At 44.5% G+C, this 24,052-nt stretch overlaps 3 protein-coding genes across 5 annotated transcripts in view; 2 read left to right on the top strand and 1 right to left on the bottom strand.

Moving 5' to 3' along the window:
* Window positions 1–3,333, top strand: part of ppp1r14bb (protein phosphatase 1, regulatory (inhibitor) subunit 14Bb) — a 35,717-nt gene extending 32,384 nt beyond the window's left edge. For both annotated transcript variants that reach the window (XR_013965958.1, XM_080791974.1), the window contains one exon: window positions 1–3,333. This exon is cut by the window's left edge. The gene's annotated coding sequence lies outside the window, so the exon portion shown is untranslated.
* Window positions 3,334–5,709: 2,376 nt separating this feature from the next.
* Window positions 5,710–20,616, top strand: brms1 (BRMS1 transcriptional repressor and anoikis regulator). Of its 2 annotated transcripts, none has more exons than XM_080792125.1 (10): window positions 5,710–5,837; window positions 8,724–9,041; window positions 10,030–10,120; window positions 11,253–11,380; window positions 12,842–12,921; window positions 13,145–13,232; window positions 16,943–17,035; window positions 17,683–17,747; window positions 19,235–19,274; window positions 20,462–20,616. In XM_080792125.1, the coding sequence occupies exons 2-10, from the start codon at window positions 8,726–8,728 to the stop codon at window positions 20,467–20,469; spliced, it is 909 nt and encodes a 302-aa protein (XP_080648251.1). In that variant the 5' UTR covers window positions 5,710–5,837; window positions 8,724–8,725; the 3' UTR covers window positions 20,470–20,616. The 2 variants fall into 2 exon arrangements, with proteins under 2 accessions (XP_080648251.1, XP_080648252.1); XM_080792126.1 differs by having other exon boundaries at window positions 5,740–5,837; window positions 8,657–9,041.
* Window positions 20,617–22,420: 1,804 nt separating this feature from the next.
* On the bottom strand, window positions 22,421–23,803 carry LOC308335274 (zinc-binding protein A33-like; the record flags this gene model as incomplete). Its single annotated transcript, XM_080792292.1, has 1 exon — window positions 22,421–23,803. The coding sequence occupies one exon, from the start codon at window positions 23,801–23,803 to the stop codon at window positions 22,421–22,423; it is 1,383 nt and encodes a 460-aa protein (XP_080648418.1).
* Between the last annotated feature and the right edge of the window lie 249 nt (window positions 23,804–24,052).

The raw sequence follows: 24,052 nt of genomic DNA on the forward strand, positions 1-24,052 counted from the left end.
CATATCTATATACTGTATATTGGCCTGTATATCGGGGTATCGGACAATGCTTTTGCCTTTGACCACCAATGAGTTGACATTCACCCATGGCCAGTGGCCGTTTTTTTATGTGTTGTTTTGTTTGTTTGGTGTGTAGTGTAACATGCAACAACCTACCAAGCTGTACACTGTTAATGTTAAGATTATTATGATAGGCCTTCTTTTTGTCGTTCGGCCCCAGAGTTACCATATCGGTGCATCCCTTTTTTTTCTTGTTTTAAGGAGTTTTGTCGCGTTCTATAGAGTTGTTGGGGGGGGGGGGGGGGGTCATTGAGTGACCTGACACTTTTTGGAGGGGTGGGTTGAGAGGGGGACGGGGGTGTGTTTGGTCCGACGAACCTGCCACGGGAGCGACGGTTTGTCGGACTAATGCCTGTCGGACCGTTAGTATGTCTAAAGCTCGAACCACATAGGGACTCCATGGGACAACACCATTTTGAGGTCAACCACACCAATGCAACTCAATGAGTTGCATTTTGTGTGTTTGACCTTAATAACCGCCTCGTCCCGACCTGACCCTATGGTGTGGTTTGGGCTTTAACAAACGTATGCAGTGCACTGGGGGATACCTACGCCACCCTGTTTCTTCTTTCCCTTCTCTGAGAATCACCTGCAAACTGTCTGTATTTGTCGGAGCTGGAGACTCTGTCTGTTACAAATCTTGTGGTATGTGGACGCGTCATTTGTTACCTTATTTCGCCCAACGAGGGAGGAACCGGAACCCCCTAGATTCTCCTCCATTTTGAGGTCAAAGGTCATTTGAAATGACACAGTTGGGCTTACGTCGGATTTTTTTTAAATATCTGCGCGTATTGTTGTCGTTGCACCCGGAAATAGCCAATCAAATCGTTGCGCTGTGAGCTTGTAGATCGGCTATTTTTGGCGATTCCTTCGAAACGTGGTACAGTTTTGAGGCAGAGTTGTTCTATCCTCTCGTAAAAAAACATTGTGAGGGGGGTGGGGGTAGTAGTGTAGATTCCGTATAGGTCCGGTACTTTTCTTTTGTTTGCCTTGTTTTCCGTCATACTCACACTCTTCTCTCTCTCTCGTCTGCCGTGTGTGTGTGTGTGTGTGTGTGTGTGTGTGTGTGTGTGTGTGTGTGTGTGTGTGTGTGTGTGTGTGTGTGTGTGTGTGTGTGTGTGTGCACGTGCGAAAGGTCAGTTCGGGGTGCCATTATCCCACACACAAAAACACGTGCACGTTCATGCATGCATGTATGCATGCAAGCCATGGAGGTTGTCCCTTATCACCAGCCCTGGAATGTGTGGTGTCTTTTGGGCCTGACGTCCTTGGCCGTGGTGCTACACCAAATCAAAGGGCCCCATGCGTGCGCGAAACACAATCAAGAACGCCACTTTTTGCGCTTGGGCGGCCACTGCCAGCACAATCGCCATGTCATGTCTCTGGCCGTGTCCCAAATCACTCGTATAGTTGGTGGTAGTGCCATTTCGTGTTGGTGTCTGAATGTGTACCGTGGTGACCGTTGGTACTGCTTTATATATTCGTAGACTTGTCTCATCTCCCACATTGCAATGCGGAAGGTAGGGCCCAACCGGTCGCTCTTGTTAAAACCTTACACATACCATCACGCAGTGAAAAAACGCCGACCGACAGAAAGGAACGCACACCCTATTTGGAAGGGGAAGGGGGGGTTTGGGCTGTCACACGCGAGGGTGTCTCGCACGTTGTCCCGCCACGCCACAGCGGCCCAATCGTCTCCCAAGAAGAAGCCATCTGTTCCTGGTTGTGAGCCAATCAAATCGCATGGGGGGGGGGGGGGGGGGGACTGTCGGCCAATGGGACATGTGGCAGTGCCAGGTGTATATTAAGAAAATGCGTTGATCCCTGATTTGGCCGATCACAATACACCTGCGGCGACAACAGACCTCGACCTCTCAGTCTCTCTGCACCCAAAACATGCACGCTTGCACACACCCCGAACTGACCTATTTCTGTCTTGCGTCGACCTTGCCATCTCGAAGCCCGATGTTTCTACTTTGTCGTATGGCGTTGTCGCGCACCGACTATCCTCTTACCGATCTGTTATGTCTGTACCGGCAATCCTCCATTCTCTTCTCATCCATATCCATCCACACACCCACCCACACATCCATCCCTCCATCCATCCGTTCTTCTAGTTCTCCTTCAACTTCCTTCCTCTCTCTCTCCCTTTTTTGTAAGCAAATCAGCTGTTGCCTTAGGTGTTATTTATGTTTATGTAAACCAAATAAAATAAAATAGGAGGCATTCATTTTGAAAGGAAACAAACAAACCAACCAACAAAACAACATACAAGCAACAAGGTGTAGCGCCACCACAGCTAACAGCTGCACGTTCGATTCCCGAACGTACGTCATAATGGCGGAGGTTGGAATACCTTAAGAACCTTTCCTCTTCTTTTGCTCCTTTTTCTTTCTAAACCACTTAAGCCCTAAATATATATATATGTATAACTATATATATATATATATGTGTGTGTTCATAAATAGCCCAAATAGCCGATCATCTCACGAGTCGAGCTCACGACCATCGCGTCTTGCTGTTTTTAGGGCTATTTCTGAAATACGTTTTTTTTTATTCATTCAATCCTGTTGTCAGAATTTTAGAAAGGTTTTCAAGACTAGACTTTTTTTTTTCTTCTTTTACGTATGAAATAGAAAATCCTGGTGTCAGCAGTTTTGAAAATGTATTGGAAAAAAAAGAACAAATTCAGACATTTTGGAAAAAGTGGTTTGAAAGGAATTTTTTTTTTCTTTCTCATTCTTTTCTAGAAGTGAGTGAGTGTTTAATACAATATACTGTTAGGCTCATTTGAATGAAGTTGTTTTTTATCGTGGCCATGACTTTAATATTCAACATAGTTGACAAAATGTTTTATTAAAATCCATCCAGAGAATCACCCAGCGATTGGTTTTGCCTGTGGGGGTGTGTCTGGGTGTCTTGGGCATTGAATCGCGCCAGACAAGCTCAATCGATAATCGAATTTGAATGGATTTTCTTTCTTCTTAAAATCCAGCTTTGGATTTAATACCTTTCTTAGACTGTTGTTGAGAAGTCTGTTTTTTTTTTACTGTTGGAAATTGCAAAAAGAAAAAAAAAAAGAGTAGAAAAACAAAAATGAAAGTAGGCTATATAGTGGTTACTATCTTTGAGGCTAAATCATGCTGATTGGTGGAGTACTGACCATGTTGTAGGACGATGATTCAAAACAAACCAACATTCAAATGTAGCAATATCAAACAAGGTCTTGTTTTTGCCCAATTTTGTTACACTTTTATGCAACTTTAATAAAAATATGCGAAAAGGAAAAACAAAAACAATGAGACTTCTGTATTTACTTGGGATCTTATTTAGGACACTATTGTATGGATTTGTGTTGACTGTACATGTAATGAGATTAATGTCCACATTTTACTGAATAATACAACATAATTGCTAGTAATGATCAAAATCCAGCCATAAAACATTTATGGCTGGATCTCCAGCCATAAAATCTCCATTTCAAACTCACAGTGTAGATCTGCACAATTTCACTAGCCTATTAAAAAATATATATCTTACAGTAATAATTAAAGTGTAGAGTGTAAACAATAGACTATATTACAAGCAGCCGGTATATGATTATAAAGTTACAGGTCAGAGTAAAAACCTGAATAGTGAGTGACAAGGATAACATCATTAGGCTATACACAGTTCATAATTCTCTTGTTATTCAGTAGGCCTATAGACTGGATGGACATATGAATATATAGACACATAATGGATGAATCAATGTTGCAACACACTGTCCCTTTTAACATGAATTAGAATGACATATATGTAGGCTACTTTTAATTACTGTTAAGCCGTTAGGCAATGATGTAATACAATTAAATTACATATAATGTATAATATGTCGTATAACTAACTGCATTACATCATTGGCTATTGCTAACCCTAAACCTATAGGGAATATATTCTCTTTGCAAGGTGCAATTAAGGTTGCTGCCTGCTGAGGTCCTAGCTGAGGTCTGAGGAGCGGACAGGCTGCAGCCAGACATGAGCCTAAAGAAATCGTAGGCGCAGACGTCTCGGCGGTTTTTAGACAGCTGGTGGATGGAGAAAAAGCTCCACGTCCGCCGACGACTTGCGCGCAACGGCCAGCCGACAGCTGACGCTCTCCTCTGCGGCAGAGACAGCTGCCGACAAGCGTGTGTCACCCGGCAGTGATAGGCACTAGCCAATGGAACAGATGCAGCCGCAGCCCATCCACTGGGCGGGTATTCACTTGTAGTTTTCTTCTTTCACGGAGTCAAACGCCCCCTGGGCAGTGGGCACCTCGAAGTAACATTCTGTCCACTCCAAATTGTTAACAAAACATTGAAAAATCGTCTGAAGAAATGTAAAGCAGTGGTTCTCATGTTTGCTTCAGATCACCCCTGTAATCTTTTCATCCATGGCACCCCTGGCTGAATTACATTGTCATTTACTGTAACCCTGATCCATGATGACATTGAAAACAACTTTATATTTATAAAATAGCGCGTTCACTTCACCCTCCAGAGCCCTTCTCATCATCAATAACCTCATTCTCCGTGGTGTAGTGGTTAGGATTCTGCGCTCTCACCGCGGCGGCCCGGGTTCGATCCCCGGTCAGGGAACACTGTTTTATGATGAATTCCTGTTCTGTTCTTTAACTATATAGAAGTGTCTATTTATACGTCTCTAAATGTTTTGATGAATTGAACCATGTGGACCCTGTTGTAAACAAGTGTAATGCTTAATTGGGTCGTTCACTCACAGTTAACAGTATTTGTATTGAGTTTGTGCTTGAAATGTATTGTAATTCTGCAAACTGTTAATAAATATTTAAATAAATAAATCAAAAATATCCTTCTCCTTCTCACCGCCGGGTGACACACTTCATTTTTATGCTTGTCGGCAGCTTACATCTGACGCGGAGGAGAGCATCAGATGTAAACTGGCCGTCGCGCAAGTCGTCGGAAAACAAAACTATTGTAGCCTCGGCAGGGAGGCGAACCCGGGTTGCCAATTCCAAAGGCACGTACGTTAACCAGTCTACTAGAGAGTCATAACTTGACAGCCTTGTAGCAACGCAGCAGCATATAGCCTACACTAGAATGCGCCTTTGTCTGTCAACATCTTGTCACTCACTCACTTGTCACTCTCACGCCCACTTCGCCAACCAAGAAATAGAAGACTACATGCCATTGAATAGGCTTCCGGGTGCGTCCCCTCTCGGGACCGCCCACTTTCCGCAGAGTAGAGCGGAGACGTCTGCTACCTACGATTTCTTTAGGCTATGGTGTGACTGCAGTGACACGGAAACTGTGCTGTGCTGTGTGTGTGTGTGTGTGTGTGTGTGTGTGTGTGTGTGTGTGTGTGTGCGTGTGCGTGTGCGTGTGCGTGTGCGTGTGTGTGTGTGTGTGTGTGTGTGTGTGTGCATGCGTGCGTGCGCAGCCAATAGAAAGCCAGGCTTTCCCCGGGTACTCGTCTAACCTTCTAGAAGCGATCCCATTGGCCGCACCCCCCTCCCAACCTGGCCTCGGATTACGATTGGATAAAAACCCACCCGAGTGCACATCGTGCATTGCCATTGGCCAACGTCGTTCGTCGGGTTCTCAACACCGATTGGCTGCTCGACAGAGTCCGGCAAAGAGTCGAACTGTACTGAAGTGAAGAAGGAGGAAGTAGTTTTTTTATGATTATGGAATACATCGCCTTTAACTGTACTTTAATTTATTATTAATAATCTGTGCGTAAAAATCCTAAAAATCCAGCGGGACGCTCGTATCAAGGTGAGTGGATGACGTTGCGCTGTTTACGTAAAGCTCCCCGTAGGAAATACTAATATTATGTTTAGTTTACGCCATACGCCTGGCTCTTCAGTTAATCCGTGGATGGATCCTACGTACTGTAGTTGTTGTACACCAGTGGTTTTCAACCTTTTTCATATCAAGGTCCATTATTTATTCAGCATTTGAGCCACGGACCACCATTTGATGACATTTAGCCTCTCAGATCCGAAACTAAAGAATATGTTGTTGTCGTTGGATAAGATTTTGTCCACAATTCCATGATGTATTGATGTTACGGTACGATAGGAGAGATAACAGGCACACATTTATCAAAATAACAATTCTTCTAATGCTCTAATTGTGTAGACTTATTGTAAATTAAGTTATTGCAGTTGTTTAACAATAATTTAACTCTGCAGAGCGTAAAATTAAGCCAAATGGACCATTTGGATTCATTTTACGCTCTCCAGAGTTAAATATCTTTAAGGGTCCATTTGGTTACCAACTTTTGATCATTTATCTGGAGACAACCCTCAAGGACCACTGCTTTACTGTAAGTAACGCAGCAGGGTTTTTTCCTCTTCGCAGATGAGTATTGAGTAAGCCTTTAGCCGGGGACCGACCGAGGCTAGGCTTTTATGCGCTGCTGACATTGAATTTGAGATGGCATCCGTCAGTGGACGGACTTTAGTATAATTCTAAAGTTAAACGTGCAACAATATAGCCAAGGCAGACGTACGTGCGCGTGTGTGCGTCAGTGTGCGCGTGTGCGTGCGTGTGCTTTTCAATGTTGCACTTGACCAAGTCGATTAGCGATAGATATCACGTTTATAATCCATTTATTCTGTTTAGACAAGTCGACATAAACTCGCTTTATGATCGTACATACAGACCATCGTTGCCCTTTCGTTTGCGCCTTGTCTTGCAATGACGTCACGGAAGCCGTATGGATGGTGCTGTCTGACTGCAGTCACACCATAGCCTAAAGAAATCGTAGGTAGCAGACGTCTCCGCTCTACTCTGCGGAAAGTGGGCGGTCCCGAGAGGGGACGCACCCGGAAGCCTATTCAATGGCATGTAGTCTTCTATTTCTTGGTTGGCGAAGTGGGCGTGAGAGTGACAAGTGAGTGAGTGACAAGATGTTGACAGACAAAGGCGCATTCTAGTGTAGGCTATATGCTGCTGCGTTGCTACAAGGCTGTCAAGTTATGACTCTCTAGTAGACTGGTTAACGTACGTGCCTTTGGAATTGGCAACCCGGGTTCGCCTCCCTGCCGAGGCTACAATAGTTTTGTTTTCCGACGACTTGCGCGACGGCCAGTTTACATCTGATGCTCTCCTCCGCGTCAGATGTAAGCTGCCGACAAGCATAAAAATGAAGTGTGTCACCCGGCGGTGAGAAGGAGAAGGATATTTTTGATTTATTTATTTAAATATTTATTAACAGTTTGCAGAATTACAATACATTTCAAGCACAAACTCAATACAAATACTGTTAACTGTGAGTGAACGACCCAATTAAGCATTACACTTGTTTACAACAGGGTCCACATGGTTCAATTCATCAAAACATTTAGAGACGTATAAATAGACACTTCTATATAGTTAAAGAACAGAACAGGAATTCATCATAAAACAGTGTTCCCTGACCGGGGATCGAACCCGGGCCGCCGCGGTGAGAGCGCAGAATCCTAACCACTACACCACGGAGAATGAGGTTATTGATGATGAGAAGGGCTGTGGAGGGTGAAGTGAACGCGCTATTTTATAAATATAAAGTTGTTTTCAATGTCATCATGGATCAGGGTTACAGTAAATGACAATGTAATTCAGCCAGGGGTGCCATGGATGAAAAGATTACAGGGGTGATCTGAAGCAAACATGAGAACCACTGCTTTACATTTCTTCAGACGATTTTTCAATGTTTTGTTAACAATTTGGAGTGGACAGAATGTTACTTCGAGGTGCCCACTGCCCAGGGGGCGTTTGACTCCGTGAAAGAAGAAAACTACAAGTGAATACCCGCCCAGTGGATGGGCTGCGGCTGCATCTGTTCCATTGGCTAGTGCCTATCACTGCCGGGTGACACACGCTTGTCGGCAGCTGTCTCTGCCGCAGAGGAGAGCGTCAGCTGTCGGCTGGCCGTTGCGCGCAAGTCGTCGGCGGACGTGGAGCTTTTTCTCCATCCACCAGCTGTCTAAAAACCGCCGAGACGTCTGCGCCTACGATTTCTTTAGGCTCATGTCTGGCTGCAGCCTGTGTCTGTCTGTCTGTCTGGTCACGAGGTACCTGTCTGTCTGTCTAGTTTAGTTTTATTGGATCATCTTCACAGTAGTATCAATACATATAGGCTACAATTTCACATCAACATAGGAAAACTGTAACATAAGTAACACATACTGTATAAGTAGTGCTTTTGTTATCTTTTGTATTATTACCAGTAAGACGCCTGAGGGCGAGAAGCGACCTCATCGTGTGAACTGGCCATATATCGAGCGTGTCTTGAGTGTACAGGGTTTGATGAGGTCAGATCAACATATTACATATTAATTGCGACAGCAGGTCGCATTTACTATGATATGAGCCCTGATTTACTATCATCCCTGATGATGTAATAGTCATGTCACGAGACCTGGGCATATATGGGGGCTTTCCCCATGTATGGGCCCTTTACAATCTGAGCTGCACCTGACATATTTGTCAGGTGCAGGATTGAAAAGGGCAGAAAAAAACAAATACTAAAACTAATTTAACACTAATAAAAAAGAGAAAATCCGAAAAAAATGTACAAAAATCTAAATGAACTAAAACTAAACTAGTTTGTGTGTTCGTGCGTGCGTGCGTGCGTGCGTGCGTGCGTGTGTGTGTGTGTGTGCGTCCAAACAGCCATGCCGGTGCAGCCCTCGGTCAGAGAGCCCTCGGAGGAGGAGGAGGAGGAGGAGATGGAGGAGGAGGAGGAGGAAGAGGAGGTGTCGGGGAGAGAGACGCGCAACACCACGGAGGAGGCGAAGACCAACGGAGAGCTGCGGCGCCACCGTGAGGACGGCACGCACACTGCAGGAGGAGCAGAGGAGGAGGAGGAGGAGGAGATGATGATGGAGGAGGAGGAGAGCACCGAGGAGAGAGAGGAGACCGACCTGGACGAGAGCGAAGAGGAGGAGGAGGACGAAGAGGAGGATGAAGAGGAGGAGGAGGAGAGTTCAGGTGAGAGCTTAGCTCTGGTGCTCCATTCATACTCCTGTTTTAGGTGTATTGGTGGCCACCGAAACGGTGCTTAGTGAAATCAGAGAGATGTGTTTGGGTGAGCGGTGAGTCTCTTACCTGCACCGCGGATCAGTGATGTCATGTTGTAGTTTTAGTAAAAACAGAGAGATGTGTTTGCCTGTTTGGGGTGAGCGGTGAGTTTCGTTACCACCGCGGATCAGTGATGTCATGTTGTAGTTTTAGTAAAATCAGAGAGATGTGCTTGGGGTGAGCGGTGAGTCTCTTACCACCGCGGATCAGTGATGTCATGTTGTAGTTTTAGTAAAAACAGAGAGATGTGTTTGGGTGAGCGGTGAGTCACTTATAACTGCTGCTCAGTGACTTCATGTTGTAGTTTGTATTTTGGAGTGTGAATAGGCCTCTAGAAGGACGTCTTTGCGCGTGCAACTTTCTGCCCACGCACTTTTTGTGTAGGCACTTTCGACTTCTGCGAAAACACTTTAGCTACTAATCAATACAATGACGGCTTTGTGGAGTTGGTCTAAAGCCTACTTTCCCTAGTGGACCCACCTTAAGCGTTTTATACACCACATGTATAAAATGCAGTTTTTCGCCCAAAGATACAACATGTTTTAGTTACTAACTGTGCCCCAAATCTTGTCAATGCACTTCCTGGTTGCCCAGGGTCTCTTCTAATGTGGTATTTTGCGCATTTGACTGGCACTGGCCTCACAATCCCACGTAGTGTAACGGGAGGGAATGTGTTAAGCAAATCACTGTTGTCAAAACAAGAATGAATCACATAGTGATATAATGGTCGGTGAAAGAAGCACTGTGTATACTGTATAGTGTCCCGCAATACTTTTTTAATTCACCCAAAACATACATTTTGTAACCGCAATCTCTCTCTCTGTCTCTCTCTCTCTCTCTGTCTCTCTCTGTCTCTCTCCCTGTCTCTCTCTGTCTCTCTCTCTCTCTCTCTCTGTAGAGATGGATGATGAGGACTGTGAGAGGAGAAGAGGAGAGTGTCTGGAGGAGATGGTGGATCTGGAGAAACAGTTCCACGACCTCAAAGACAAGTAAGATGGATGGATGACATGTCACACATTATTAACTGACCAACCCACATGTTAAAATGACCGCAAACATGTTTAATAATTTTATTACAAGACCTGTGCCCGTCAGCCACCGGCCTACTTGGGAACGATGCAAGTTGGAAACCTAGTATGCAATAGCTGTTGTCATAGCACCCTTTGTAACCGTCTGCAGTGATGTATATACTCATATGTACTGTAATGAGTCCCGGGATGCAGGGATGGTCTTTTAGATGAGTCCCAGGGACATTTTATGAGTCCCACTTCAACAACGTTAGGAGTCATATTTTGCCATTTTTACAATTTGCAGCATTTAACTCCCATGTCATTGTATATGGTTATAATGTGGTTATATTCATGTAGAAAACAAGAAGAAATTATTATTATATCTAAAACTAGCAAAATGAACTAGAATAAAAAACAGTACAGTATAGTGCATCCCGTGGATGCAGAGGTCGTTGTTTTTTTGCGTCCCTTTTATCCCTTTTATTGCAAAATGCACCCTATTTTAATCAGACGTCTGTGTCCCTTTAGTGCCAATATATGCCTGTGTCTGAAGAGTGCAAACTGACTGAAAAGTGGATTGGTTAAGTAATTAAATGGCAGGTGTGGGGTTGCCATGGCAATCATTTGGCTGAGGCAGAGGCTGGGAATTCTACAGGTGAAGGGACTTAGGCTCATTACGTCCACTAGCAAGTCCACTACGCTGGAAAACTGCGTATCCGACCGACTCAAGGCCGGGCAACCGCACTCCCTGTGGCGTTGTGGCACGCTCGTGTCAAATTTGAAGTCGTGGGGCGAAGGCTTCTCGAGTTAATGTCGTAACTCTGTCTTACTCTATGGCTCTGGAAAACCCTATAGAAAATATACTCCAAGGACCCCCATAAGAGAAGAGCTTTACGACTCTAGCCGTGATTCTCAACCAGTTTAATTTCAAGGACCCCAGGTTTGACCTGAATTAGAATACAGTCCCCCATGTAATGGCATTTCTATCTATCTCGCAGGATATTAATGATTGGTTAATTGGTCTTGTTTCTTGCAGGTTGTTATGGATTGGTTAATTGCAGGGGTTTATTGATTGCTTAATTGCAGGTGTTTATTGATTGGTTACTTGCAGGCTCTTCAGAGAGCGTGTGAGCCAGGTGAAGGTGAAACTGGACGAGGTTCTCACAGGGAAGGCAGGAGAGTACACAGACCCTCTGTCCTCCTTAGACACCAACATGACGCTACGCACACATCTAGCAGGTACACACACACACACACACACACACACACACCCTCTGTCCTCTCTGCAGAGAAACATGATGCTACGCACACACAGACACAGACCCTCTTGTAGACTGCTCGGCCAACAGGAGCCACACTTTCAACCATTTCAAATTAAAATGAAAATCACACCCTTGTGGCTTGTGCTGTGAACTGAGCCGTGCAGGCTGCTCAACAACACTACTGTATTGCAGCTGTTTGTACTCAGACAGACAGACAGACAGACACACGCGACCAGTCATTGGAGCGGTTAGGCACAGCAAAAAATAAATAAAAAGTATGACTAAAGCCCTAACCACACCAAAGGGTCACCATGCAACTCCTTGGGTCCAAACGGTTGCAAGGAGTTAACGCTAAAACCGTCTCGACCCTTTGGTGTGGTTTGGGCCATTGAATTCCATGCGTTGAATCACTAGGGTCAATGTGGATCAACAAGACATATCACACCGCAGGGACAACGCTAAGGGTTTTAGAATTGATCTAGTCGACTGGTATAGTTTCCATGAATTGAATATGAAGGACCGCAATGGAAACAAGCCATAGGCTTTCTGGGGTTGTAAATCCTCTTAGCAGACCTCGTATTGAAGTGTACTGATTGGTTCATTTACTTCCATGCGTAGATGTATAAGTTAGCATTGTATGCAGACGTACCACATAGCACTCTATGATTGTATTCTCAATTACTCATAGCCTCACTGTACACAAACAAACCAAACGCAATTTCCGTGCTTGGACAGACCCAGCCAGCCAGCCAGCCAGAGACACACATACAGTAGCTGTCTATAGGAGTGGTTGCACCACTCAAAAATATTCCTCGTCCCTGGGTGGACTCGAACCACCAACCTTTCGGTTAACAGCCGAACGCGCTAACCGGTTGCGCCACAGAGACTGTGAATAAGTAAAATACCGTAAGTCATTTTACACTTGGTTGCATGCTGAAAATACCCCATCTACAAGCTCACAACGCATTGCAGCACAGCGTTGTGAGCTTGTAGATCGGCTATTTTCAGCATGCAACAGAGTTACCGTGTGGGCCCTCTACTGTACTGTAACACCCCAAATCATCATATATACAGTTAATGTGTGTGTGTTTGGCTGCGCAACAGTGACACTCAGCCAGCCAGAGACACACATACAGTAGCTGTCTATAGGAGTGGTTGTACCACTCAAAAATATTCCTCGTCCCTGGGTGGACTCGAACCACCAACCTTTCGGTTAACAGCCGAACGCGCTAACCGGTTGCGCCACAGAGACTGTGAATGAGGATAAGGTCACTGGGCTATCAGTAATGCAACAGTCAGGCATTCAGGCATTGTCAGCATATTGTATAGAAGAAAAGGATTCCAACAGGAGAGATACGGTTCACACGGATAATACCTGATGAACATGACGATGCTCTATTTTATTATCCTGTGTGTGTGTGTGTGTGTGTGTGTGTAGGAGTGTACAGAGAGCTGTGTCTTCAGGTCATCAAACATAAGTATGAATGTGAAGTTCAGGGAGCACAACAACACCTGGAGGTATGACACGCACGCACACACAAACACACATTTGTATAAGCACACACGCATGCATACACACATGCATACACACATACGCACGCATGCACACACACACACGCACACACACACACAAACACACACACACACACACACACACACACGTTAACACACGTACTGTATCAACCTGTGTGTGTGTGTGTGTGTGTGTGTGTGTGTGTGTGTGTGTGTGTGTGTGTTACAGAGCGAGCGCACATTACTGTTTGACGCCATGAAGACAGAACTACTGGACAAGATCAGAAGACTGGAGGAAGATAGACAGATCACCTCTGGTACGCACACACGCACGCACACGTTATCCATCTGGGGCTATGGGACCACGATTACAGATCCCATAGCTTGTGAGGAGCGTGAAAAAATAAAGCTTGAATTTAAGTTAAAGTTGAAAAATGGACTTCACCACTGTCTTCTATTCACCTTTTTCCTGGGCGGTGTGTGCTCCAGTTCCTGTCGATTTGATCCAATGAAACTGGTCAGATGACCAATGATATCCAATGAAATCAACAGGAACTGGAGCACACACAGCCCAGGAAAAAGGTGAATAATTGAGGGTCGCCCGGCTTCCCTCCCCCGGGCCGGGTGGCTGGGGCGTTGAAACCGAAACCGTCCTGTTGTTTACCTCCTAGCCAGGGAAACGTTCCTTTTTGGGGTTTATGATCCGGTCGGGATCCCAGGCCGAAGGACTGCAGTATTAGTAAACAAGTAGTCCAAAGGACTGCAGTATTAGTAAACAAGTAGTCCGAAGGACTGCAGTATTAGTAAACAGTCTGAAGGACTGCAGTATTAGTAAACAAGTAGTCCGAAGGACTGCAGTATTAGTAAACAGTCTGAAGGACTGCAGTATTAGTAAACAAGTAGTCTGAAGGACTGCAGTATTAGTAAACAAGTAGTCCAAAGGACTGCAGTATTAGTAAACAGTCTGAAGGACTGCAGTATTAGTAAACAAGTAGTCCGAAGGACTGCAGTATTAGTAAACAGTCTGAAGGACTGCAGTATTAGTAAACAAGTAGTCTGAAGGACTGCAGTATTAGTAAACAAGTAGTCCAAAGGACTGCAGTATTAGTAAACAGTCTGAAGGACTGCAGTATTAGTAAACAAGTAGTCCGAAGGACTGCAGTATTAGTAAACAGTCTGAAGGACTGCAGTATTAGTAAACAAGTAGTCTGAAGGACTGCAGTATTAGTAAACAAGTAGTCCAAAGGACTGCAGTATTAGTAAACAGTCTGAAGGACTGCAGTATTAGTAAACAAGTAGTCCGAAGGACTGCAGTATTAGTAAACAAGTAGTCTGAAGGACTGCAGTATTAGTAAACAAGTAGTCCAAAGGACTGCAGTATTAGTAAACAGTCTGAAGGACTGCAGTATTAGTAAACAAGTAGTCCGAAGGACTGCAGTATTAGTAAACAAGTAGTCCGAAGGACTGCAGTATTAGTAAACAGTCTGAAGGACTGCAGTATTAGTAAACAGTCTGAAGGACTGCAGTATTAGTAAACAAGTATTGCGAAGGACTGCAGTATTAGTCAACAAGTAGTCCAAAGGACTGCAGTATTAGTAAACAGTCTGAAGGACTGCATTATTAGTAAACAAGTAGTCCAAAGGACTACAGTATTAGTAAACAGGGTAACTCACTGGTTTGTAGTCATCAGGCAGGAAACCACAACCGGAATAAGAACTACCCAAAATAATTCCCCTACCTACCCAATAAAATCCTTGATGCGGCGTTAGTTTAGCAGATTTTTTTAAAGAGTGTACTTTCCAGAGACTATTTAGCATCTCTATACCTTTGTTATTCCAACAGGGAAATTCTATTTTTATTGGGTTAGGGTAATTATGAGGGAAAAGAAAGAGAGGTCGGCCACGAAACACCTGGCGCAGAGACTTGGAGGCAGATGCAAAGAATATGGGCCGCACTTGGGGACAGCTGGAAGTGTTGGCTCAGGATCGAGATGCTTGGAGAACTCTTGTCGATGGCCTAAGCCCCAGAAGGGGTAATAGGCGTAAGTAAGTAATTATGAGGGAATTATTTGTGATAGTTCTTATTAATTTTGTGGTTTCCTGCCCGATGACTGCAAATCAGTGACTACAACAACATGACGTAACATATCATCCGCTCCCGACCGAATCACACGGGCGATTTAGTAACACAGACCGGGCTTTCCTCCGAGGTGGAAAGCCTGGTGATGCGAGGCTACCTCCTGAGCCACTTTGGTGTACAACTCTTATCGTCGTTGAAGCCAAAGCACTGTTGAGTACAAGTCAGTGTTGATTGTAGTTGACGAAAAATGTTCGTCCACTCCCTATTTTCACTGACGAAAACGAAATGGAAACTAAGCTATGATCATTACCGTGTGGGCCCTCTACTGTACTGTACTGTACCACCCCAAATCATCATACAGTGTGTGTGTGTGTGTGTGTGTGTGTGTGTGTGTGTGGCTGCGCAACAGTGACACTCAGCCAGGGACAGTCCCAGCCAGCCAGCCAGCCAGAGATACACATACAGTAGCTGTCTATAGGAGTGGTTGCACCACTCAAAAATATTACTCGTCCCTGGGTGGACTCGAACCACCAACCTTTCGGTTAACAGCCGAACGCGCTAACCGGTTGCGCCACAGAGACTGTGAATGAGTATTAGGTCACTGGGCTATCAGTGATGCAACAGTCAGGCATTCAGGCACTCAGCATATTGTATAGTCTGGGCATTGCAGCACAGCGTTGTGAGCTTATAGATCGGCTATTTTCAGCAAGTGTAAAATCAGTCATTACGATGGCATCAAGGCCCGCCAAAATAAGTTTTAGTCAATTAAATCAACTGTAGATTTAGTCGACTAAAACTAGACTAACACTAAACAAAAATGTGACTAAAACTAAATAAACTATTCAAGAGACTGACTAAAACTAAAATCAAAATTTGCTGTCAAAATCAACAAAAGTGTAAAAATCACACCCTTGTGAAGTGAGTGGTGCAACTCTGTGTGGGGGTCCCCGGAAGTTCCAGACCCACAAGAACCCGGCCAGGTTCCGGCGAGCCACCCTGCGTCCAAAACGGTTGAGAAATGACAGCGTTACCGTGTGGGGGTCCCTCTACTGTACTACCCCAAATCATCATATATACAGTTACTATATGTGTGTGTTTGGCTGTGCAACAGTGACACTTAGTTGTGCAAACAGACCAAACGCAATTTTCGTGCTTGGACAGACCAAGCGACACACATACAGTAGCTGTCTATAGGAGTGGTTGCACCACTCAAAATATTCCCCGTCCCTGGGTGGACTCGAACCACCAACCTTTCGGTTAACAGCCGAACGCGCTAACCGGTTGCGCCACAGAGACTGTGAATGCATGTAAGGTCACTGGGCTATCAGGCATTCAGGCAGTGAGCATATTGTATAGAAGAAAAGGATTCCAACAGGAGAGATACGGTTCACACGGATAATACCTGATGAACATGACGATGCTCTATTTTATTATCCTTTTGCTCTCTTTCTTTTCTTTGAATTTTCTTTTTTCATGACTCAATGTTTCCTTTTTCAAATTTTACACATCAGAGAATCAGAGAATCAGACATACAAATAGACAACAGAGTGGTGGAGTGATTAAACCATAAACTACAGTAAACTTCACTGTATTTTCAGAGTGGTGGAGTGATTAAACCATAAACTACAGTAAACTACACTGTATTTTCAGAGTGGTGGAGTGACAGTAAACTACACTGTATTTTCAGAGTGGTGGAGTGATAGTAAACTACACTGTACTTTCAGAGTGGTGGAGTGATTAAACCATAAACTACAGTAAACTACACTGTATTTTCAGAGTGGTGGAGTGATTAAACCATAAACTACAGTAAACTACATTGTATTTTCAGAGTGGTGGAGTGATTATACCATAAACTACAGTAAACTACACTTCAGAGTGGTGGAGTGACAGTAAACTACACTGTATTTTCAGAGTGGTGGAGTGACAGTAAACTACACTGTATTTTCAGAGTGGTGGAGTGACGAGCTGAAAGGGAAGAAGTGCAAGAGGAAGAACATGGCGTCTCGAACGGACCGGAGGAAACGATGTCAGCTGGTGTCAGGTTAGTAACAGTGTTGATTCCGTCGACTAATACTCAATCAATCAATCAATCAATCAATCAATCTTTATTTATTTATATTGCACATATGTGGAAGCGCCTCTCGCCTCCCAACAACGGTCTGCTATTTTTGAAAAATCGTGAATTTCAGAAAACTGGAGGATTTAGAAGATTTTTTTTAAATTTTGAGGTCAGGCCTAAATGGGTTGTGAATGTGGCCCACGGGCCGCCAACTGCCCATGTATGGACTAGACCGCGGCAGAGGCCCGCCGTCTCAAGTGAACTTGAGCCGCGTGAGAGACACCACCGAGCGAGCTAAAGCGAGCGAGCTGACTCGGGGCCGTTTCGAGTTGCGACCCGATAGGCAGAGAATAGTAAATCATGTTCTGGCGAGAGCGTTTGCCCCGAACTGCCACTCAAAGTCACCACTGGACAACCACAGTGTGTCCTTGCACAACCCGTGTAGGCTTTCGAAGGACGTAGAATCAATCCATCCGTGATCCTGGTGAAAAGTGTAATTGCAAAACAAAATTGAAAACCGCATAACAAAGGGTATGTATTAAATATAGTATATAATTATATATTCATTGTTTTTTGCCCATAAATGGTTAAAATATATTTGTTGTTGTTGTGTTGTGTTGTTCTTTCAGGACCTTTCATTGTGTACATGTTGAGAGACCTCGACATCCTTGAAGACTGGACCGCTATAAAGAAGGTCAGAGTGTGTGTGTGTGTGTGTGTGTGTGTGTTTGTTTGGCTGTGCAACAGTGACACTTGGTTGTGCAAACAAACTAAACGCCAGCCAGCCAGGGACACACATACAGTAGCTGTCAAAATATTCCTCGTCCCTGGGTGGACTCGAACCACCAACCTTTCGGTTAACAGCCGAACGCGCTAACCGGTTGCGCCACAGAGACTGTGAATAAGTAAAATACCGTAAGTCATTTTACACTTGGTTGCTTGCTGAAAATAGCCCATCTACAAGCTCACAACGCATTGCAGCACAGCGTTGTGAGCTTGTAGATCGGCTATTGTGCGTGTGTGTGCGTGTGTGTGCATGTGCGTGTGCGCGCGTGCAATCTCCAACTTACGTCGTTACCGACTCGGTGCTCTACAGCCGGGCACCGGTCTAGTACTTTAAATTGAATCAATCTATATTATCTAGAATTGATAGAGCAGCTCTGAATACTAGACAGGCCCTCCTCCCACAACGCGTCTGACATTGGAACGCCCAGCTCCTCAGCCCACGTATCTCTGAGGTGACCAGAGTACACCGAAACTAAATGTTTTAGAGTTTGGATGTATGAGAATTAAATCATAAGTAGATCCCGTGGCCCTTGGGTTTGACTGTAAATTATGGGATATGATCACTCACACAAAGTGCCTAATTTGGTGGTACCGGAAATTTACTTGAGGAAGCTGATATTTAGTCTTCAATTGAGCAAAAGCGTCCAGTTTACTGCCTATGTAAAGATCTACAATGCAGCTCAGACCCCTCCTCCTCCAATCTGAAAATACGCCATCTGTAATACCTGGTTTAAATTATTGACGATAGGGGTGTATACATTAACATTAGGCAGAGTGACACCCTTTCTAATCTGGTTCAGAATCTTCAGGGAGTTCCTAATAACAAACGTATACGGTAATCTAACAGACTGCTTACGACGTGAAGGCTGTGCTCTGGAGAGAAGCAGAGATGGGAGTGAGGTTTCTGAGACTGCCATGGATTCAATCTTTAACCACAGGGGGGCGTCAGAGGATCAGTCATCACCAGGAAAAACCCCACTGACCTTGCATTTAATTTGCAGCCCAATAGTCATGTTTAAATATTGGCCTCCTTCGCTTACATCCTTCTGTGAGTGAGTATGCACCTGTGCTTGGGAGGAATATACTGATGCCAACCAAGCATACGTACATAAAAAAGCCAGCTGACCGCAGTATAGTACTTTCAACTTACAACTTACATACATGTATACATACACGTTACCTGTTACCAATACTGAAACATATCGTAATTACTTTCGCAATTAATTTCAATGTTTTACAGAGAGGCTGAGATTTGAAAGTTTGTAGCGGTCGACAGTACTTGCGCGCTCTGCTTGCACCAGTAGCCTACCTTGTGTGCAACACGCAAGTAGGTACTCGACAGAGTGCCGTTCTAGTTAACTTATTACATGTTTTCACTGTGCTTTTTTTGTCCAGGCGAAAGCAGCACTGGTACCACTAAAGAAGAAAGCAGAAAGTGAGTGTACTTTTGTGTGTGTGTGTGTGTGTGTGTGTGTGTGTGTGTGTGTATGTGTGCGCGCCTGTGCGTGCGTGCCTGCCTGGTTTCATGTCTTTATGTCCATCTCTAACATCAGGGGGCTTGTTTCCCATCTTTGGCCCATTAATTGTGCTCAATTCAAATATATAATACATACCAGTATATACAATACAATAAAAAAATTACTCTTACCAACATACGCAATATTAAAAACAAGCAAAAACAAGTGGGCAACGTTTATGTCTTTTGGAAGGTCATTCCACATTTTGGCGGCACCAGTGGAATGCCGTATGAATGCCATATGGGGAACCTTTATGTCTTTTGGAAGGTCATTCCACAGGAATGCCGTATGAAGGCCGTTCACGTATGAATTTGATGTATGTTTGAGCTCAATAGAGCATTCACAGTCCCGTCACCTTTCATGGCCCGGAAGAGAATTCCCCATAAATATTCCCCATAGGTGTTTCGGAAAGTATTTATTTAAAGACCTTTAAGCCTCGGACACAGCCAACTTGACCAGTTGTGTTGGAGTCCTCAGGTGTGTTTCTGGGTGGAGAGGAACTTGACCTCGGAGTCATATTAGACTCAACCCTAACCTTCAAAAAACATTTTAAAGGTTAAACAAATTAGAGACCATTCCTGACAGTTGGAGCGGCCAGATCGTATCTTCACTGTATGATCCTATCACACATTGAAAATGAATACTGTTTCACAAACTGGTCTTGCACAGGTGACTACTCTCAAACCCATAGAACAGCTGTACAAGAGTGCTCTCAAAGTGTTTGACAGGAAGCCCCACTCATATCATCATTGTAACATCCTCCGGAGACTCCATTGTTTTAGCTTTGATAACTTTAACATTTTCAAACAGGTTGGGGTCATATAAAAGACCCTACATGGTCTGTGCCCGCCCCCCCTAAGTGAATTCATTAAACGAAAGCCCGATAGGGGAATTGGTACCAGAGCCACCACTCGAGGAGACTGCGAAGTGCCGCACCGGCAAACAACATTCAGCCAAAATGTCGGGTTGTGTAGCAACTGTGCTATATCCGGATGTATTTACGTCCATGTGACGGCCATTAATATGCATTGTCCTGTCCAAATAAACAAATAAAGTAAAGTAAAAGGCTCCTGACAAATCATGGCTCTCTCTCTCTCTCTCTCAGAGCGGTGATGGTGGGGGTGTGTCTCAGAGGAAGATGTCAACACATCCAACCAAAATCCTGCTTTACTCTGACACACCTGTCTGTCTGCATTCACACCTGTACTCTGACACACCTGTCTGTCTGCATTCACACCATACTCTGACACACCTGTCTGTCTGCATTCACACCTGTACTCTGACACACCTGTCTGTCTGCATTCACACCATACTCTGACACACCTGTCTGTCTGCATTCACACCTGTACTCTGACACACCTGTCTGTCTCCATTTCACACCTTTACTCTGAAACACCTGTCTTCATTCCATTGATTAACACGTTTTCTTTTCTTTTTCTTTTTAATGGAACTTTTTTTAAACGGCGGAGTATCCCTTTAATATACCATCTTGCAGCTTGGTTTTACGTGTTATTTTTATTTGGCTATTTAAAGAAAATGTTCTTATTGATAAGACGACCAGGTATTTATATATATATATAACAGTTTATAATGATTAAAGTTTGAAATATTTTATGAGACCGGCCCTGAGTTGTGTTGTGTTGTGTGTCTGTGCTGTTGCACGTATGTGCACGTCATTATCAACCTCTCTAAAAGGGACATTTCACCTCTGGAAGAAAAAAACAGATTAATAGAATAAATGAATAAAGGAACATTTCATCACATAATGAATCAACATCAATTTGAAACGGGTACAATAGAGAGCGACCAAGAGAAGAAAGAGAGCAGCTGTACTTGAGTGAAGTCTATAAGGTCACATGTTGTGTGCCAAGTGTGCGGGGCAGAGCACTTGAAAAGCAGATTTTCCAGACTTAGTGGAGGAATGTGAGGTCTCAAGCAACTAATAATCTTGAGATTGTGTATGATAAGAAATAGTTTTCCATTGTAAAAGTTAGAGCTTTATAGATAAATAAAAACCAATGCTTGTCTCTCCTATAGTCGCAAGGGAGGGCCAACCAACCTTATTGTACAGTATGCAGTGATGGGTGTTATAGCTGTCGCCTGTTATAAATCTGAGGGCAGAATGATAAACTGAGTCCAAACTTTTAAGTGTGGTAGCTGATGCGTTTCTGTATATGTTTGTCCCCATAGTCCACAGCAGAGATGAAGCCTAAAAGCCCCAAAAAGAAATTAAATTCACACATACATTTCAATCGTTAATCACAATCATTTATGTGGAATTTCATAATCGTGACAGCCCTAAGCACTGATTTGCATTGTTGCCAGTTCTGCTTTGGGCTACTTTTCCTGTAAGCTTAATATTCATGGTTACGCGTTGCTTTTGTTTGGGCTTGTCTCTGAAGTGTAGTTGCTTATGGGCTTGCTTTCATGCTAAAATAGCTGATGTAATAGGGCTCAAGTGGTGACTGGTGAAACTGGTTTTTCACACTCCGGCAAGCTCCGGACACTTTCAAACTGGCCGACAGCCGACCGTCTGTGCTGTCTAGAGCTGCCTTAAGAATCAGCACTTTTACCCGTAACAGTATTTCTACACTTCATAGTAAATGGTCGCATTTGTGACTACCGGTATTTACATATGAAATCCTGCATCACCCGTCCGTCCGTCCATCCGGCCATTGGTCACCCACGTCTCCATATTATGGTCACACCTTGTGACACCACGTCTCCATATATGGTCACGCCTCGTGACATCACGTCTCCATATATGGTCACACCCTGTGACATCAGGTCTCCATTATGGTCACGCCTTGTGACATCTCGTGACATCATGGAGGCCCTTAGATTTTGTATTGTATTTTGTATTTATTTATTCAGCACAGTATAAAAACAACACAGTGAACATATAAATATAAGAAGGGTAAAGTGCTAGGCTGACATCATCAAACCCTCTACACTCAAGACACGCTATATGGCCATGAACCATGCATTCTTTTTGTCAAAGTTGATCCCAAGCAACAGCTCTCGCCCATGACTCGCCCTCAGGGCGGCTTACTGGTACTCCTACTTAGGTAAAAGACCTGAGCATTTCTTCCATCACTGGTACTGGACATAATTTGATATCGGTGGTTTCAGCATCACCAGCCTCTCCAACAGAGAAATATGGGTAGAGTGTATCAGTGAACGTGTCTTTATGAGTGTAGATGTGAGTCATGTCTTCAGGGTCGTAGAAGGACACCTCCCCCTCGTCATAGTCCAGCTGGACTCTGATCCTCCGGGGATTCCTCTGCAGTGCGACGGTGTCACTACACCCGTTACTGTAGCGACCATCCTTATGACATAAACACCAGATTCCATATTCCGGCGAGGAGTACGAATTGTTCTTCCTTTCAACAGATTCTTTAGCCAAACCTAAATTCCAGCAAGGATGGTCTCCGACCTCGACGTCCCAGCTGTGAGTCCCTGAACTGTAACCCTCTGAACCCAGGACGTCAGCGCCATTAGTGAACCTCTCTGGGTTGTCAGGACGCTGCTGCATTCTGTCTGTGTTCCTCACACTGGTCAGGTCTTCGGACAGACAGAGATACGCGTACGCCGTGTTTGGGTCCAGAATGACAGGAGTGAACTTGACCCTCTCCTTCATCTTCTCCCAGACGTTGAAGGTCAGGTTTCCCAGGTGTTTGGCCTCGTCTATCAGAGCTCCTTCAGTCCCTGAATCCTGTGGATCCGACAGCGTACACAGGACTCTGGTTCTGCTCCGAGTGTTTTCATAACCGCTGAGAAACGACACGCTGTGTTCCTGCAGCTCTTGTTCTACGGCCGAGATTGAAAAGGAGAGAGAGGAGATCTGCTCCTCAACAACCTGAATTATCTCTGCCCTCTGCTTCTCTTCCTCCCTCAGAGCCTCCAGTCTGGCCTCCTCTTCCTCCGTCAGGAACTGGTGGAGTTTTTTAAACTCTGCTCTGATTTGCTTCTCTGTGGCCAAAACCTGCTTCGTGTTGTGTTCAACCACTTCCGTAGTGTATCTGTTCTTAAACTGTTCGTATTTGTTCATCTTGTCCTTTAGAGTCCTGAGGTCAGACTCCAGTTGGTCCTTCAGGTTGTTGACGGCTTGTTTTACCGGAACCAGCTTGTGACCAGGATGGTGAGAGGAGTCACAGATACGACACACGACTCTCTGTTCGTCCTCACAGAACAGTCGATGCTCCTCTGCGTGTTCACAACGCGACAGCTCGACATCCTCCTCAGACGACCGTGTGCTAGGGCGGGTTGAAGGTGTGGACGGAGGCTTGCACCACGGCATTGCCTTCAGGCCAGGACAGACGTCAGTTAGTTTGGTGTCTCGTAGCAAACGCAGGAAAGACCTGCACGTTGTTTCGCCCTTGGAAACCATCTTGTCCACAAGGTCGGTGGCTGCCTTGGACGGCAGAGAGATGCTTTTCAGTTTCATGTATTCAGACTTTGCCAGTAGCTTTTCTTCGTGCACACACTGGACAACGAAGTGAATGTGTGACATTAGAACGTGTTGAAGTTTTGTCTTGTTCTGTCTGATAATGTCTGTAGCCTCCATGTTGATCCCTGGAAGAGAAGGGGGATTGAACAAAGAAATGGTTTAATTCTTAACCACTTTCCTTATTTTCAGCGGCATCCCCATTTTGGATAATACCGGTATGCTATTATAGGCAAACATTTCAAACAT

This window comes from Protomyctophum bolini, assembly GCF_963924005.1.
Source record: "Protomyctophum bolini genome assembly, chromosome: 20".
In the NCBI taxonomy this organism is placed as follows: Eukaryota; Metazoa; Chordata; class Actinopteri; order Myctophiformes; family Myctophidae; genus Protomyctophum; species Protomyctophum bolini.

Excerpts from the sequence above, each read along its gene's own strand:
- brms1 (XM_080792125.1), top strand. The coding sequence starts at position 8,726 with ATGCCGGTGCAGCCCTCGGTCAGAGAGCCCTCGGAGGAGGAGGAGGAG. Across the intron at positions 12,922-13,144 it reads GAGCACAACAACACCTGGAG|AGCGAGCGCACATTACTGTT; the intron begins GTATGACACGCA and ends TGTGTGTTACAG. Across the intron at positions 17,036-17,682 it reads ACGATGTCAGCTGGTGTCAG|GACCTTTCATTGTGTACATG; the intron begins GTTAGTAACAGT and ends TTGTTCTTTCAG.